This window comes from Pyrgilauda ruficollis, unplaced genomic scaffold (assembly GCF_017590135.1).
Source record: "Pyrgilauda ruficollis isolate IOZ18807 unplaced genomic scaffold, ASM1759013v1 scaffold17, whole genome shotgun sequence".
Taxonomy (NCBI): Eukaryota; Metazoa; Chordata; class Aves; order Passeriformes; family Passeridae; genus Pyrgilauda; species Pyrgilauda ruficollis.
Genome location: NW_024515875.1, coordinates 9,912,117 through 9,927,899, shown reverse-complemented (window position 1 = coordinate 9,927,899; position 15,783 = coordinate 9,912,117). Strand labels below are relative to the sequence as shown.

The 15,783-nt window shown below is 40.2% G+C and overlaps 1 protein-coding gene across 1 annotated transcript in view; it reads left to right on the top strand.

Annotated features, from left to right (window-relative positions):
* SPAG17 (sperm associated antigen 17) overlaps positions 1–12,719 on the top strand; it is an 87,988-nt gene extending 75,269 nt beyond the window's left edge. The window contains exons 36-47 of the mRNA XM_041463738.1: positions 499–612; positions 2,061–2,106; positions 3,710–3,806; positions 4,259–4,306; positions 5,602–5,704; positions 6,306–6,402; positions 7,276–7,371; positions 7,501–7,652; positions 8,112–8,278; positions 9,451–9,511; positions 10,655–10,799; positions 11,936–12,719. Of these exons, the coding sequence (XP_041319672.1) occupies positions 499–612; positions 2,061–2,106; positions 3,710–3,806; positions 4,259–4,306; positions 5,602–5,704; positions 6,306–6,402; positions 7,276–7,371; positions 7,501–7,652; positions 8,112–8,278; positions 9,451–9,511; positions 10,655–10,799; positions 11,936–12,066 (1,257 nt within the window). The 3' untranslated portion in view covers positions 12,067–12,719. The remainder of the gene's footprint in view (positions 1–498; positions 613–2,060; positions 2,107–3,709; positions 3,807–4,258; positions 4,307–5,601; positions 5,705–6,305; positions 6,403–7,275; positions 7,372–7,500; positions 7,653–8,111; positions 8,279–9,450; positions 9,512–10,654; positions 10,800–11,935) is intronic.
* The last annotated feature ends 3,064 nt before the right edge of the window (positions 12,720–15,783 follow it).

Genomic DNA, 15,783 nt, shown 5'->3' with positions numbered 1-15,783 from the left:
GAATGCTGTTTATTACATTGGGAAGGAAGAACTGCAATTATTAGCACTGAAAAAAACAAGTTGTAGTAATTGCATAAATCTGCAACGAAAATACCCTCATTGCTCATAAAGCAATATTTAATCAATTCTCTTTTTTTCCAGAATGAAGTCTCTTAAATCTTTAGCCACACCTTCCCTTTGTCAGAGCAAAATCAAGATTTAAGGAAAATATTCTTCTTTTCTCCATCTCCTATAAGATTAAAGAGATATAAACAAGTGAGAAAGAACTGGCACTGGAACCATTGTTTCTACAAACCTGGCTTTTAGTAAAGTTTGGTGCATGTAGCTTTCTGGCAGAGTGGTGTGTTTAAAACACTTTTTTCTATCCAACTAATTTAAAAAGATGTAGGAAAAGAAATGTGCTTCTTTTCTGTAGCAGTTGGTATGATTATGTCAATGTAAATATCTATTTTAAGCCTACATCTGCATCTTTCTTCTTCTTTTTCATTGTTCCACCAGGAATATATAGACAACGTCTTAAAGCAGGAAAACGAGCTGGAAGAGATGAATGTGAAAGAACCAAGAACAGAAGAGGAAAAGGAGAATGCTGCAAGTCTCCTTGAACAGGTTACAGTGAGAAAAATCAAATTTTTAAGTATTTCTTTCAACAAAACCCTTGTATTGCATTGGAAGTGTGAGTCTTGAAACACATTACCCATTAATAAACCAGCAAATGTCAGAGTAGCACAGTGCCAGTTCTGGTGCAGATTAATGGTAAAGCAGAGCCACACTCAGCCTTCAGCTGGTCTGAATTCAGCTGGGCACTGCTGCCTTTTGGGGAAGCAATGCTCAAAACAGTTCAAGAGTCTGGCTCTACTGAATGATATGTTCCCAAACACACAGCCCAAAATTACTTTCCAGTAATTTCCTTTTTTAAATATCCCCCAACATCAGGATGAAAATGTTTCCAGTCTGTTGTCATTGCACATGGGAGACTTTTATTTCAACCACAGCCACCTCCATAGTAAGAATTTAAACCCTGCTTTTGGGATAATACAAAAACAGTCTGGAGGAATATTGTTATTACTGCTGAGCAGCATTTTGGTTTTTTTTTAAATATAATCTGCGAATTTTCATGGATAATTAGAGCACAAAAAGAAAAAGGGGAGGAATAGGTAATGGGAAAGGTGGGTAAATAGAAAAGGATCACAGCTTTTCTGGAAAGAGGGACAAAGAAATGATTTGTCAGTAATTCCATCTGCATCTGTTCTCTAGGCAGACATTTATTTACTTCAGTGAGGCCCAGGTGCTGAACCTCACATGCTGCTCAGACCCAGTGAACTTGTCTAGTGACTAATTATTGTTACTTGTCCTGACTACCTTCAGCGCCTTCATTTCCAGTTACAGATTTCACACTGGACAACTCTTTTGTGAGCAGCAGTCTCAGTGTGCACCTGCTGTGACCCAGGAATCAGTGTCACATTGCTCCCAAGTCTCCAATAGCTCTGTTACAACCCAGACTGGCTGGTCAGGAGCTCTGGTTTCCAGTTAACTGCTTCAGAGACAGCATGAGAATAAAGGAAACACTTCAGAGCCTCTTAACCCTCATTCGTTTAACTGTAAGCCAGCCACATGAGATCTCCTCAGTAACAAAGCCTGCAAATTCCTGAACACATTTCCCATTTGACCTGTTGGCAATCTAAGCTTAATACAATATAAGTATATCTATAAGTATATTGTTTAATACAATATAAGTAAGTAAAGTTCCGATTTTTTTTCAGAAGGATTTGAATTTCATTAGGAATTAGTTTAGTTGACCTAATAAAAAGTTACTATATAAAATACAAAGCTATCTGTGCAGTGGGTCATCAAGAAGGAAACAAATACCTCTTTTGAACAGGGAAATTGTACTTCATATCCTTTTTTCCCAGCTTATGTTTTCTGACACACTGAAATACCTGACAATGTGACTACAAGAATGGGCATAACAAGATAGCACTTGTTTATAATATAAATCCTCTGAATAAGATGTTGTGAACTTTAGTTTTTATGTGCTCACAGTTATTCCTTCTTCATTGCAGGCCTTTCCTGACTGGGAGAAATCAACTGAAAAACTCAGTGATAAAGGTAACAAAAAATTGAATACCTGTATTTTTAAAATTGAAAATATCATAATAAGTTTAAAAGTATTGTACTATTATTTTAAAAGAGGCAATATAAAGGTGAATTCATCTATGTACTATGTACATGCTTCTTTGTGACTCTCACAAGTGATTAGGACTTCTTAGCATCAATGATCCAGTACCTCTCAAAAATAATTCCTGGTTTTAGGCATGTGTATTTGACATTTTTACTCACATGTTCACATGTAATGAAATGTAGTTGTAAGAACTATGACAGTACTTGGCTACTTTTATACAAGTAACAATTTTTCAGACAAGTTTTTCAAAGCAACTAAGTAAATCCTGGTTATTTATTACACTGCAAAATCTCAAACCATCATGTGTTGGGGTTACATTCACCTACCTAAGGGAAAAGATGGAGCAATGTACTATAGATTTCAGTTAAAGTTCACAAGATATTTGTTAGCATTGATTAATATTTTCAGTATGTACAAATAAAAGCTAAGATGTCTGTTTCTTTATAAAAACCCATAAGCCTTTTCTGTAGAAAAATTCATTACATTTTATCCCATAGTGATGCTCATCTTTAAAGTGTTATTTTCCTTGTCAAGAGTTTCTACTTGTCAAAAAACCTCATACTGTGTAAAGTGAACAGAAACTGCTGCAGCAAATGCTTGTTGAACAGTTTCCTCTTAAATGGAGCTGCAATTTTAGTGTAATATTGCTAATGAAGAAGATAGTGAGAAAGAAAAGCTCTTTGAAATAGGTAAAAATAGAAAAAGCTGAAAAATAAAATCATATTTTTTGATGAAAAAGCTGACCAAAAAACCCCACATTTTGAAGTTTGAACTCATGTAATTCCCAGAACACTAAGAGATATTGTCATAGTCTAATAGGATCATATCTCTCAAATACTCACATCTCCTAAATTTTGCCACAGAAAATTGTTTTCAGCCAAGGAAATTTCTTTGGACTCATGACTTAGCTTCAAGGTATAAAGTAAACAACACACTTTATAAAATATGTCAGAGGACAGGGCAACTCTTTACTAAAGCCCCAGAGCTGGTCACAATATTAAATGTGGAAAGGCTGGCATTTCTCCATTATACATATTGAACTAGCAGTTCCTTCCATGAGAATGTTGATTATGGCTGCTTCACAGCCTCAATTAAGCACAAGCAAGCTTAAGCAAGCTAAATGTAATAAGGGTCCCTGAAAGCCCACGTTATTTTCTTCAGCTGTGGATAGAGACCTCAGAGCACCCCAGTTAAAGAGTGACTGAATGTCAGCAACTTTTTCTATTCACAGGTATTTGTATCTTGAAAGAACGTAAAGATATGTCAGGAAATACAGCGTGGGAGTGTGAACTTAATCTGCTTCTTGTCCTTTCAATATTGAATTCAATTTCTTATCTGTTAATGTTCTGATCTTGATTTTGGATTGAAGTTCTTTCTGCCTTTTCCCTCACAGTAGCAAAGACTCTGTTGGGTTTCCATAAAGTGGCAGAAAGATGCATTTAAAAAACATATCCTTTGATATTTTTTTTTTAGTAACACCTAGCACTGCGAGCAGAGCACACCCATTCAGTAATGCCCTTCGCCTTGCAGACCATGTGAGCCAGCTGTATGAGCAGGCAGTGGCTCCTCCTGCCCAGGATCACACAGAGAAGACAAGCACTGCACAAAGAAAGGACCAGCAGCAGAGGTAGGACAGAGCAGCAAGGACAGGGGCAAATGTAAATAACACAAAGGGCGAAGGCAAGCACACAGGGAAGGCACTGTGCTTTACTGACTGTCATTAAGGACTGGGACCTAGATCCCAAGATACATATGGCAGTGTTTTACTGTCGTGTCATGTGATTATTTTGTCCCTCTATGGCTCTCTTTCCATATCTGAAAGATAATTCAGATGTTGTTGGGAAAGGATTTTGGATGTTTCTTGGATTGAATGATCTAATAAAAATGCAGATATGAGCAAACAATTTTTGTGCAAACCATACAAGTCTGAGTTAGAAGCCACCTGAAGTGTTTACATAACATATTGTCCTAAAAAGCATTTTCTTTCCAGGGTTATCATGTAAATATTTTTGTATTTATAGAAGACTACTAGTTTTCTCATTCCCACTACTCTGTCTTTTTTAATTCCGGGCGATTCAGTCTAGAAAGAGTATCATCCAAGTGGAAAAGCAAGCTGGAACAGAACAGGTAATAATATCAGTAGGATCAAGTTCTTTTATGAGCCAGCTTAATCTGCTTTTGTAAAGAATGTTATTGATTTCACCAGGTCTTGGGTGATGGTGCTTGCCTGCAAATAATGGGGTATTTTCAGCTCAACAGAAATGCTGAATAAATGGTTTGAGTCTCTTTCTTTTATCTTTTTTTTTTCCAAAACCCAGCAGCATTACTGTTAACTTACACTATGCAAACCAAGGTTGAAGTCAGAAGCCCTGTGTTTTGTTTTCTGGTTCTGCCACTAGTGTAGAAAATACTGTATATTAATATTTTCAGATGCTGCTGCTTTAAGTTAAGATTCAGGTATTCCATAAATAAAAGCTGATTTTTTCAAATAGAACTCCAGACATGTATCACATGTTGGTGCATCAAAGCTTCTCTAGGCAAAATTGTCCTAGCTCTCTCAGCCTGTACTCACATGAAGGGTCTTCCAAACCGTAATCATCTTCGTGGCCCTTTTGTGCACCAGACAGGTCAAAAGTGGACACAGCACTCCATGTGAGGCTTCTTAATTATGTTCTGATATGCATGAGATAAAAAAACCTTTTCAAATTTAAGAGTTACATTTTAATACAGCATTTCACACTGTTTTGGATCCTCTTAAAAATGATTCAAATATATGAATCTGAGCAGTCAGCACCCAAGAACATCATGTGCAACTCTGGCTCTAAAACCACTGTTAAAACTCTCAATATGATTAAGACTGATCATTTAGTAGCTGATATGAGACCCTGCAAATCAGTGAAATACTAGTAGTGTAAAACTGGGCTATATCAAGCTGAAAACATGACTGATCTTTACTCTGGTCAACCTTACCTTTAGAAGTTTGAATAGCTTCTTCTGTATCCACAGAGCCGACAAGTCTTTCTGTGATAAAGAAATTAGATGAGTTTTGTGTTCAAAATTTGAGCAATGCATTTGGAATACCAATTCTTAGCTTGAAGTGTTTGTTGGAAGGTTGGAAAGACACCAGTGGCGGTCCCAGACATGTTCCCTGAGGTTTAGAGAAATGGAGTATGTTCTGAGGAGGAGCTCCGCATAGCAGGCAACTCGCTGTCCGTGTGCATTCTGCCCAGTCAGTTCTTAATTCACCTCCAAGAAAATTGCCAATTACAAAAATATTACTTCATGTGATGAACCAGGGATGAAAATGCCACTTGCCTTTACCAAATCCATTTCTTGATGCACAATACTGAAAAACAGGGTGAACTCAGTTATAATGATTTTTTCTTTCTTTTCCTTACCAACAATGTGAAAAACATCCCTAGGAAAGAACTGGATGAACAGAAGGCTTTATTTGCAGCAATGAAAAACAGAATTTTTGCTCCATATTTTCAATCTGAATTTGCCAGAGACTTTTACCGAGAAAAGGTAAGGCCGCTGAAAACTGGATGAAGTCTGTTAGGCCAGCTAGTATCTCCCATGCCCCCAAAGACAATTTTGGGTTTATATCTCAGCCTCTGTTTATCTCAACAAACCATTACAAAGGACAAATGGCAGAATTAATACTAGAAATTATACACCCTTGTAAAGGAAACATGTCCTGGAGATGGTATATGTTCACTGAGTACAAACTCTATAAAATTCCTTACATAAACTCTGGAGAGAGCCTGATTCAGAGCAAAGCTCAACCTCAGGTTTTTTTTACTTACCCCTCAAACCCCTCTCCTTGCTTATTAGAAAGGTAATAAGTAAAACTGACACTCCTAATTTAGAGGGGATCTTGGGGGCTTTTCTGCTGGTAAATGCTGTAAATGCATAAAGCCTACTCAGAAATGTAGGTTGTAATCTGATGTAAGTATTTATATGTCTTTTATAGTCACCACTTTGGTTCTGCTTATTTGTTTCCTTTGTGTTCCTTTTTTTAAAATGTTTTCCTTTCTTTTTTTGCAAGGGGAGGAGAGTGTCTGCTGGCTGGTTTTCCTAGGTGTTTAGTTGTGAAACCTAAGGCCTCTTTCTTCCTTTTCTCCAGTTTCCTGATTTGGAGACAATGTCTAAGGAACTTCCTCCACTTCAAAAAGAAAGAAGTGAGACTCAGCCTCTGTGGTTGTTAAAAGAACCCAGTGGAGGTAATCAACTGCCTGGCATCAGTTTTGTATCTTCTTCAGGAGGAAGAAGCCCTTGCAGACATCATTGAATGTGGAAGAACTATCAGTTTTGGATGCTAAGCTGAAGAATTGTGCTATGAATGAGAACTGGATAGATGAAAAGTGCTCAGGAAAATGTTGAATAGAATAAATAATAGTTAGGGGTGGATGAGCAAGAACCAAGGAGGCCAAGTTTTGAAAATAACTAGTATGGCTGTAGGAAAAATATGGGAGATTTATTTCTGAAACTCAGTGGTAAGAGGGAACTGGTGCAAAAGCAATGTGGAATAGGAAACATGCAGGCTAAAGACAGACTGGAGGACACAGGAGGAAAGCAGTGACTCCATGACAGGAAGCAGGGAAAGAAGCAATTATTATCTTAGGCTTCAGCTTTTCAGATCTGAGAGGAATACTTCAGTTCTGTTTAAAAAGCAGCACTGACAAGTTACTGAAATCATACAGTGAGATTAAAAGTCATACACAGCAAAGATTCATATCAGGAAAATAGTCCTCTGGGGCGCTTTATCAGACCCCCACTAATTCCCATATTTCCTCATTTTCAATCACCATAAGACCTGTGCTGGATTGTCTTTTAGTCCTTTATGGCTTATAGTTCAGTTAGCCAGAGGACAAGAAATTACTAATCACACAATAGGCATTTTTGAGATCCCTGTGGCCCAGTAGAGCAAAACGTTGCATGCAGAATTTTCCCAGCCTCTCATGGTTACGTAGCAGCTTTCCAAGATTGTGTAAATTAAAGTGCCAAAGGCTGACATTGTTTTTCACATGTTTATGAAAATGATGGTGATCATAAAAAACACTTGACTCAGTATTCCATTATTTTCCCTTTAGCAGCTGAATTTCTTGATACCACAAGTGATTCATCACTTTCATCTGGCCCTCCACTACAGGATTCCTCCAAACAAGATGATGGTCCCAGCAGCACAACAGGTACACCTGCCTTCCAGAATGTAGTTGGAGCAGCTTGCTACCTTTTTACAACTTCTGACACAGTATTTGCAATATGAATTTCAGTCCATCTGTTAGTTTTTCATGCTTTTGGAAATCTTTCCCTTCCAGACCTAAACAAGGCTGCAAGAGCAGAAGAGACAGCCTTTCAACATAAAGTTCCAAGTTGGATGGTAGATGTTACAGGACAGACAAGAAAAGAGAAAGTACTATTACCATCATACTTTCAGGGGAAAAAACCAAACACCATACCAAATAAAAAGGTAAAAAATAATATCTTTCTTGTCAATATTCATATCATCTGAGTAATCTCTTTTCCATAAAATCTTCACCCTGGAGCAATACTGGAAGGTATTTTGAATCTATTTACTGTAACATGGCTGTCGAAATTTATTTATGTTTACTGGCAACTCTAGAACTCCTCTCAACTGCTAGGAAAAACTCAGTCTGCATTAGGCACCTACATGAAAGCTCTGTTTCCAAAAGAGCAGAGTTTCCCCCATTTTCCCTGAGACACCTCAGTGGCTTCATGCATCTGAAAACTCAAACCAGTATAAATTTCCAGACAGTATTCAAAGTGCTGCTTCAGTTTTTACTTAAATCAGGATGTCTTTTTGTAATTCTTCAGGTTGAGTGGACAGAGGTCAAATATAGGTTAAGTAATTCTCTACCTGCCTTAATGGCCACCAACTTTCTCTTTGTCTCATATTTTGTTTGCAAAGATGGAAGATCCTGCCTCAGGAAAGGTCAGCACATCTTCTGTTGCAACAAGACAGGATCTTACCAACTTCCATCTCATCCCACCCAAGGTGACATTTGGAGTGCTAAAGGAAGGCTGCACCTATGCAACCACTGTAATCATGAAGAATGTTGGTGTGAACTTCTCAAGGTTAGTTGAGCAAGAAATGACACAAATTCACCGGAAGGCTGGTTTGCAGAACACCCCTTTAATATGAAAATTCTCTTTTATAGGTAGGTTCAACACATTCTACTTGATTGGCTAATTAACAAAAACTTCTTTCTCACAAACAGTCCTTGAGAAGAACGGAAAAACAGAGTAGGAAAACACCACCTGCAGGGTGTTTATGCTAACAAGTATCGTCATTTCTCTACAACTCCCTGAAAAGTGTCACAAGTCCACTGTGAGAAAACAAATTCTGTTTTCTTGCTCTCTGACATGGCTGTCACATCCACAAGTTTGAATTCTTAGTACCCTGTTTTTAATCTCTCCAAATGGATCCTGACAAAAATCAAGTACAGTTTCTCTGGACCCACCACTCAGAGAAAGCACAGGAATTCTGACAGCCACGTCATAGGTCTGCCAGAGCTTTCCATAAGATGGAGCCATATCCTAGGAATGCCTCTTCTACTGCCTTTCCTTTAACAGCTTCTAGTGCAAGGTCACGTTGGTAAACTGTTCTTCAGAGGGGAATGAAATCCACAGGATCAGTTCCAGAGCAGTGCAAAAGTAAAGGTCATATCTGATCTAATGATCTTTAAAAACCTGAACAGTAGGAAGTTGCATTCACAAAAGGACTGAATCTCAGATGTGAAACAATCAGTAAGAAATGAGGAAGCAAGACTTCTGCTTTAATTGGTACTGTTTAATTAAAGATTATTTGCACAAAATTCATACCAGGATCATGCTTTCTGCAATAGAATCACATCAAAGGACATTAAGTAAATATTGTTACGGGCTTTTGGGTCTGCAACACACAGGTGTTTGCCAAGAAGCTGTTTGTACTTCAGCTACCTTTGAATGTGCAGATTTAAAATGCTGCTGTTTCACATTCTGTTATAAGAACCAGGCAGTGTTAACAAGCTCTTTGAAAGCTTACTTTGGCCCATTCATCTGCTCCTTTGGGGTTTTTTTGTTAGAAACCTGAGCCTTGGCAAGAAGCCCAGGAATTGCTGTAGTCCAACTTGTACATTATGATGGAAAGGATGAGCTAAGAAATTCTGCTGTCATTTAAAAAAGCAGAGGAAGAGCAGACAGCCTAGATGAGATTTCTCCTGCCTGAAACAGTTTCTGGCAAACTGATTCTCTTCTCTTTCTGACAGGTTTCGGGTGAAGCAGCCACCTCCACACACAGGACTGAGAGTGATGTACACACCACGACCTGTAGGTTACACAGGAGAGCTTTTGGGGTTTTTTCTAGACTCAGCTGGCCCTCAGGCTAGCTAGGGCACCTTTCTGGGACAGCAGCTGTCTGGGAATAGAGCTGCCAGGGTACAGAGTTTTGTTTAAAGTTATTTGATGCTGTCTTCCACCGTCCCTCTGGTGGAAGCTAAGCACTCCATGCACTCAAGTCTCAGCCTGTGCCAGAATGCAGAGGGATAAAAATGTTCAGTTCAGTGGAAAGCATCAGATCAAGCAGTGAAGTTATAGAGTGCTTTTTCAAAGCAAACAGGATTACTCTACCACTCAGATGCCTCTGAGTTTTCCCTTATGCTTAGGGTGTTTGTTGTATCTGCTCTGTCTTATGCCTAGACTTAACTTCTTGTCCTGATACCTTCAGGATTTGAACCTAGTAAACTATTGCCTCAATCCTTTCTTCTCCTGCTTCCAGCTGTTCTCCACCTTAAGATTTTTATCTAGCAAAGCACCATAGCACATTATCTCACTACATAGGAAGCTTTCATGCTTTCTGCTTTTGTTCAGTCTCTCTTTTTACCTGTGTGCTATCTCTGAATAAATAGTGCTGGCCACTGTCCCCACAGCATCCACATAATACCTGGCAATATCTTGCCAATGCATGGAATCAAGAAGCAATGACTTGTGCAGAGGTAGTGCCAGAATGCAAGTCAAACCTCCTAGTCCAGAGCCTTAGCCACAACATGCTACTTGAAATCATAGGATAGTATGGGTTGGAAGGAATCTTTAAAGGCCCCAATTGAGAGAGAAGGATGGTGTGGAGGACTGTGTCAGAGGCCTTAGAGAAATCCATCTAGATGACTGGAATAATTTCCGTTCTTTTCTTTTCTCCTCACATTTGCCCCTTTTGTACCTCCCTTCCTTTATGTTCTTTTTTAGAACAAAATAGAATATTTTATTTCATTTGGAAGGGACATACAATGGTCCTCTAGTCCAACTGCCTGACCACTTCAGGGCTAGCCAAAAGTTAAAGCATAGCATTGAAGACACTGTCCAAATGGCTCTAACACTGACAGGCTTGGGGCATCATCCACCAGCTCCGAGGGCTGCTGGAGGGGACCGTGTATGAAACTTGCACCTTACCTGGGAGTCATTCTCTGTCTCTCCTAGGTGGCAGCAGGCTTGCAGGTTGAACTGGAGATAGAGATTTTTGCCATGCTATTTGAAGGGAAAGACACTGGTGGCCTTGAAGAAGTTTCCCATAATATTGAAATAATAACAGAAACTGAAACTCTTCTCCTGCCTGTGAAAGCAAATATCCTTTGTTGTCTTATTTCTCTCACACACCTCATAGTATCAACCCTGGCGATCATCTTCCTGTTGGGAGCCTCAAGCATTGTTTCCAGTGCAGACTGTTGCAGTAGCAAGCTTTACTCTCCTTTTCAGAAATACACACATTGGTGTTTTCAAAAGCACAACAAATGAACAATTTAAGATTCTGATGCCAAACGCAGTTCACGTCAGAATAACGTTGTTTGAAAAGTGGGGAAAAGAAGAATGGCAACTCAGAAAAAATGTTGCTTTTAAAAACTAAATGTAAATAATAGAAATTCTTTTCCACCACCCCTCATGAAAATACTTCATTATGTTTTTGAATCTGTGGTAGCATCTGGTGGTACAGCCTCATGAGCAACAAAATGATGTCTCATCCAGATATTAAACAGGCAAATGGGACAATCCCTGAAGCAGCAAAGATGCAAGCACAGAAGCACATGAATGCTGCCAGAAATGAGCCTGTATGGGTTCAGTGGGCTTTTCAGTTGTTTAACTGATGACAGCAGTACAGTAAAAGAGCCAAGTCAGTAGCTATTATTTTTATTTCCCTTGTGCTTCAGGTGAAGTTCTGTTTGACTTTTAATCAAATTTACACTTAGAAGTCTGGGAGAAGGGGTCCTCTGGAAACCTATAAAAGAAATAGCAAGGCAAGCTACATCCAAACATGCCAGAAACTTCATTCAGAGTACGGACCACCCTTACCAAAGAAAGGAGAACTTCAGGATACTCTGACCCTGACCAGAGTAACAGCAATTCCTCTGGGGCTTAATATGCTCTGGATGTGACATTGAAACTCCCCAGATATACTTGCATTGACCCAAAGGAACCTTTCATGCCTGTAATTGCAGAGCTGAGCTAGACAGGACCAGTGGCATAGCAGCAAAACCAGCTGCTGTTGTGTTCCCAGTCACCCAGTCTTCAGACACAGTTGCAGACCAGCCTCCAAAACATGTGCCCTTCCCCCATATTTTAGCTGTTCCTTTAATCTTTGAGTTGAGGGCACTAGTCCAGATTCATGTTTCACAACCTTACTTCCAGAATTCATTCCTACCTCCACTGGTTATTTTACTGAAATAAATGTACCAAAATGGTTAGATCCTTAACATGGTATTCCACCTGTGCTATCCAGTGACATTTACAAGTGCCGCCCAGAAGGATACCCCCAGGGAGGGATGGCAGCAGCAGTCCAGGCACTTCCTCCAAGCCTCAAGCCACGGTTACGGATCACACTCCCACGAAAACTTTGAAGTTAGTGTAAGTACTGCATGCAGTGACACCAGCTGTAAATTAAAGTACATTTGTTTTACCTACTCTTCACTTTATCAGCAGCATCCTGAACAAAGTTCATGCAAATGACGCACCTAGCACGCTGACTTGGTTACTGTGACAAGAGGAGGGAAACACTGGATGACATTAACCAAAGCACTCACTACAAGGGGACTGCAGGTTACTACAACTGCTCAGCTCATCAGAGGCACTCACAGCAAAGCCTCTTCAGTCCTGTCCCAAATCCTTCACTTACTGTCTCCACATTAAACAAGTCCTTGAACACCTGGCAGCTGGATTTATTACAGTTAAGCCCTAATAAATCAGTCTCTCTTTAACACTTTTCACTTCTAAAACCCAGTCTTACCAGTGGCCAATTGACACTGACAGCAAGTCTAATAAGGACAGGAGTCTTACAGATAGGGCAGCCTCAATGTGACAAGTTCAAATACACACAACCCTGTGCACACACAGTTTCATACAGCACGTTTCTGTAGCCTTACAGGTTCAGTCTGCATGAAGAATCACAGAATATCCTGAGTTGGAAGGGACTCACAAAGATCAGGCCCAACTCTGCACAGGACATCCTGAGAATCACACCATGTGTCTGAGAGCGTTGTCCAAACACTTCTTGAACTCTGTCAGGCTTGGGGCTGTGACCACTGCCCTGGGGAGCCTGTTCCAGTGCTCAGCCACCCTTTGGATGAAGAACCTTTTCCTGATATCCCAACTGTTCCCTGACACAACCTCAGGCCTTGGGTCCTGTCACTGGTCAGCAGAGAGATCAGTGTCTGCCCTTCCTCTTCCCCTCGTGAGGATGTTGAAGACTGCAGTGAGGTCTCCCCTCCGTCTCTTCCAGGCTGAACAGACCGAGTGACCTCAGCCACTTCTCACACTTCCCCTCAAGGCCCTGCACCATCTTTGTAGCTCTCCTTTGGACACTTTCTAAGAGTGTCTTAGAATGATTAAGTCTTCCCTGACAACAAGAAAGCCTTACTGGGAATTTCTCACAAACCAGCAGTCAATGTGTTTAACATTAGGCTGGTGTTCACCTCATCCCCCTGAGCTCAGGCACTCCACAACACAATTGATGGTGACAGTTCATAAACAGGGAACCCTATGGATGTCTCTCCTCAGCTGAACAGTCCCTGTTTGCTTCATATGTGCAACATTGGCATCATCTTTTTCTTTCAACCTAAACATCTGTAAGCCTGCCATGTTATCCAACCAATCAACAAAGAAATTCCAGCTGTATCTCATTTCCTCTCCTCTGGAGAAAAAGAAGTGACCACATCAGTCAGTTCTCAAAAACTTCACAGACATGTGCCTCTGACTGCTGCATCTGCTCTAGGACTGCCCAGTATACATCAAGTATGGCCTTTTTTTCCTATTTAAATATCTTCTTACCTTTTCCAGTGTGGAATTCTACCCCCGAAGTAACACACAATTATAGTCTGAAAAACAACTGGTTTAATGCCTTCCACCTTAGGGATTTACAACCTGGAGCTCATCATGAAGGAAGTTTAGACAAACTTCTCTCACTCCTTGTTGAAACCTAAGAGAAATACTCAGTTCACATTTTAGTGAGACACCCACAGTCCCAAGAGAAGTTCTGATCAGGGCCATCTTCCATGACAAGCACAAAGGGACAGAAATTAATTACACAGTATTCTCCTCTCACATGTCTAATCCTAATCATAGCTGCCGTCACCACAGCCAAACCTCCCTTCTCTTCTGACGGTGTCCTTTGTGAATTGACAGTTCCTACTGAAGCTGGCTGCAGCTATCCCATGCTACCCAAACCACTGTACCCAATGCCTCTTTGAACATTCCTCCCCTCAAAGTCTCCTGGACTCATGTCCATATCCAAAACCATATCCATCTCAGACATACCAAGGAACTCTGGATTGGTTGGTTTAGTCTCACCAACATGGAACACCAACACTCCTAGGTTAAATCCTCTTACTGGTTAAATAGTCTTGTTCAGCCATCCAGAACAGAAACAGTCAATTCGCTGCAGAGGCACCCTGAGAAATTTCTGTCACTTTTCCCAGGTAGCTATCACCAGAGCCAGTGATTCTCCCTACTGAGACCTGGAAACCTCCCTGCAATATTAAACTTGATCACAAATTTGCCACACCTCCTAGCAGACACCAACAAGCAAAAATCACTGATCAAGCATCATCTGACCAAACTTAGTCCTATCTCATTAACTTCCTTAGTTATTTTGCATCAATATTTAAATCATGTCAAAAAGATTCTCTTTACATACTGAGAATTAAATACCACACAGGAAGCTGCCCATGAAGTCTTCAGTATTCCTAAGCAGACTGTCCATCCTGAATGTGTGGTTGTGATTTTCGTACCATTCAATTTGTGCAATAAAACCAAACCCCTAATCTACCTGAAGCCTGTGTAAGAACTCCATCTCATGTTGTTGTTCCCTTCCAACAGCAAAAGGCCAAATCTGAAGCCAGTCTGTAGGAATCACAGCGCTCACACAAAACTTGCACTTGCAGAGAATCTGGACATAATTATTAGGTTTGGTTCAACAACTGTACAAAGGTGGAACTGGGATTTCTTCTTGTTTTTACTTCCTTCCATTCATATTAATTTTCTGTCTTCTTCTACTACAGGTTAGAGCCCAAGAAGATCAACATGAGGATCAGCAACACTGAAATACCTAGATTTTAGTTCAACCTTATGGAAACATTCAGTGTAATTTTTCCATTCATTTAATCAGATTAAATGAGAATAAATATTTTGCCTTTTCCATTAATTGGAAAGGTGGTCCAAAAGTTGCACAATCTCCTGCATGGGTGTCTGAAATGTCAACAGTGGAAAGATGGTTCCCACACAGTTTGTTTTCAAGAGGGATTAGGTTTCTAATAACCTGTGCTGAGGCACCTGAAATCTTTTTCAAGTACTGGGAATGCACCAGGTTTCAACACAGTCAACTGTGATTCTTCAGGAATGCTGACCTGCTCTTGTCTTCTAATTCCCGAGTTTGTTTGCTTGCACAATCAGAGGCTTTATGTTCTGTGTGCTCACCTGCCTTTAATAAACTGAACATGCTAGATGGGGGTTGCAAGTACACAAAGTTACACTTGGCAAGAGAGGGATCCTTATACCCTCTTGTTCACAGTCACCATAAGCACCTTCAAATGTTCACCTGCTCATCTCTCTTCATAGTGGAAGACGGAGCCACTTAGAGATGGTCTTTTGCCCCTCCTTGCTCCCACCTACACAGCAATGACTAAAAAAAAGATCACAGGCTATTTTTGAGCCACCATATTTGTGTGTGCAAGTGCAGCTCTGCTTCTGGTTTATGAATTCATTTCTCACAAGGTCCTTTCCTGTGCTTCATCCTTTTTCCAACATGTGACATGCTGAGAGATGGGGAATTTTCCTTGATCCATGCAGATGACTTGTTCTCGCAACACTTCACAGTGACTGAGAATCCCATGACTGGCCATTAACAGCAGCTTTCACCAGTGTGAAATATGAATGCGAGTTCTGAACCCTCACATCCACACTGTTAGGTGAGATACATATTCTAACAATACAGATTTAAGCTTGCCCTGTACTTGAAGGTGCTTTCCTGCTCAGATTTGTAAATCCAGCAAATTTCACCCAAGAAAGGGCAAATTGATGCCCCAGGGATATTAAAACTCCTATCGGAGGACTTGGCACAGGAC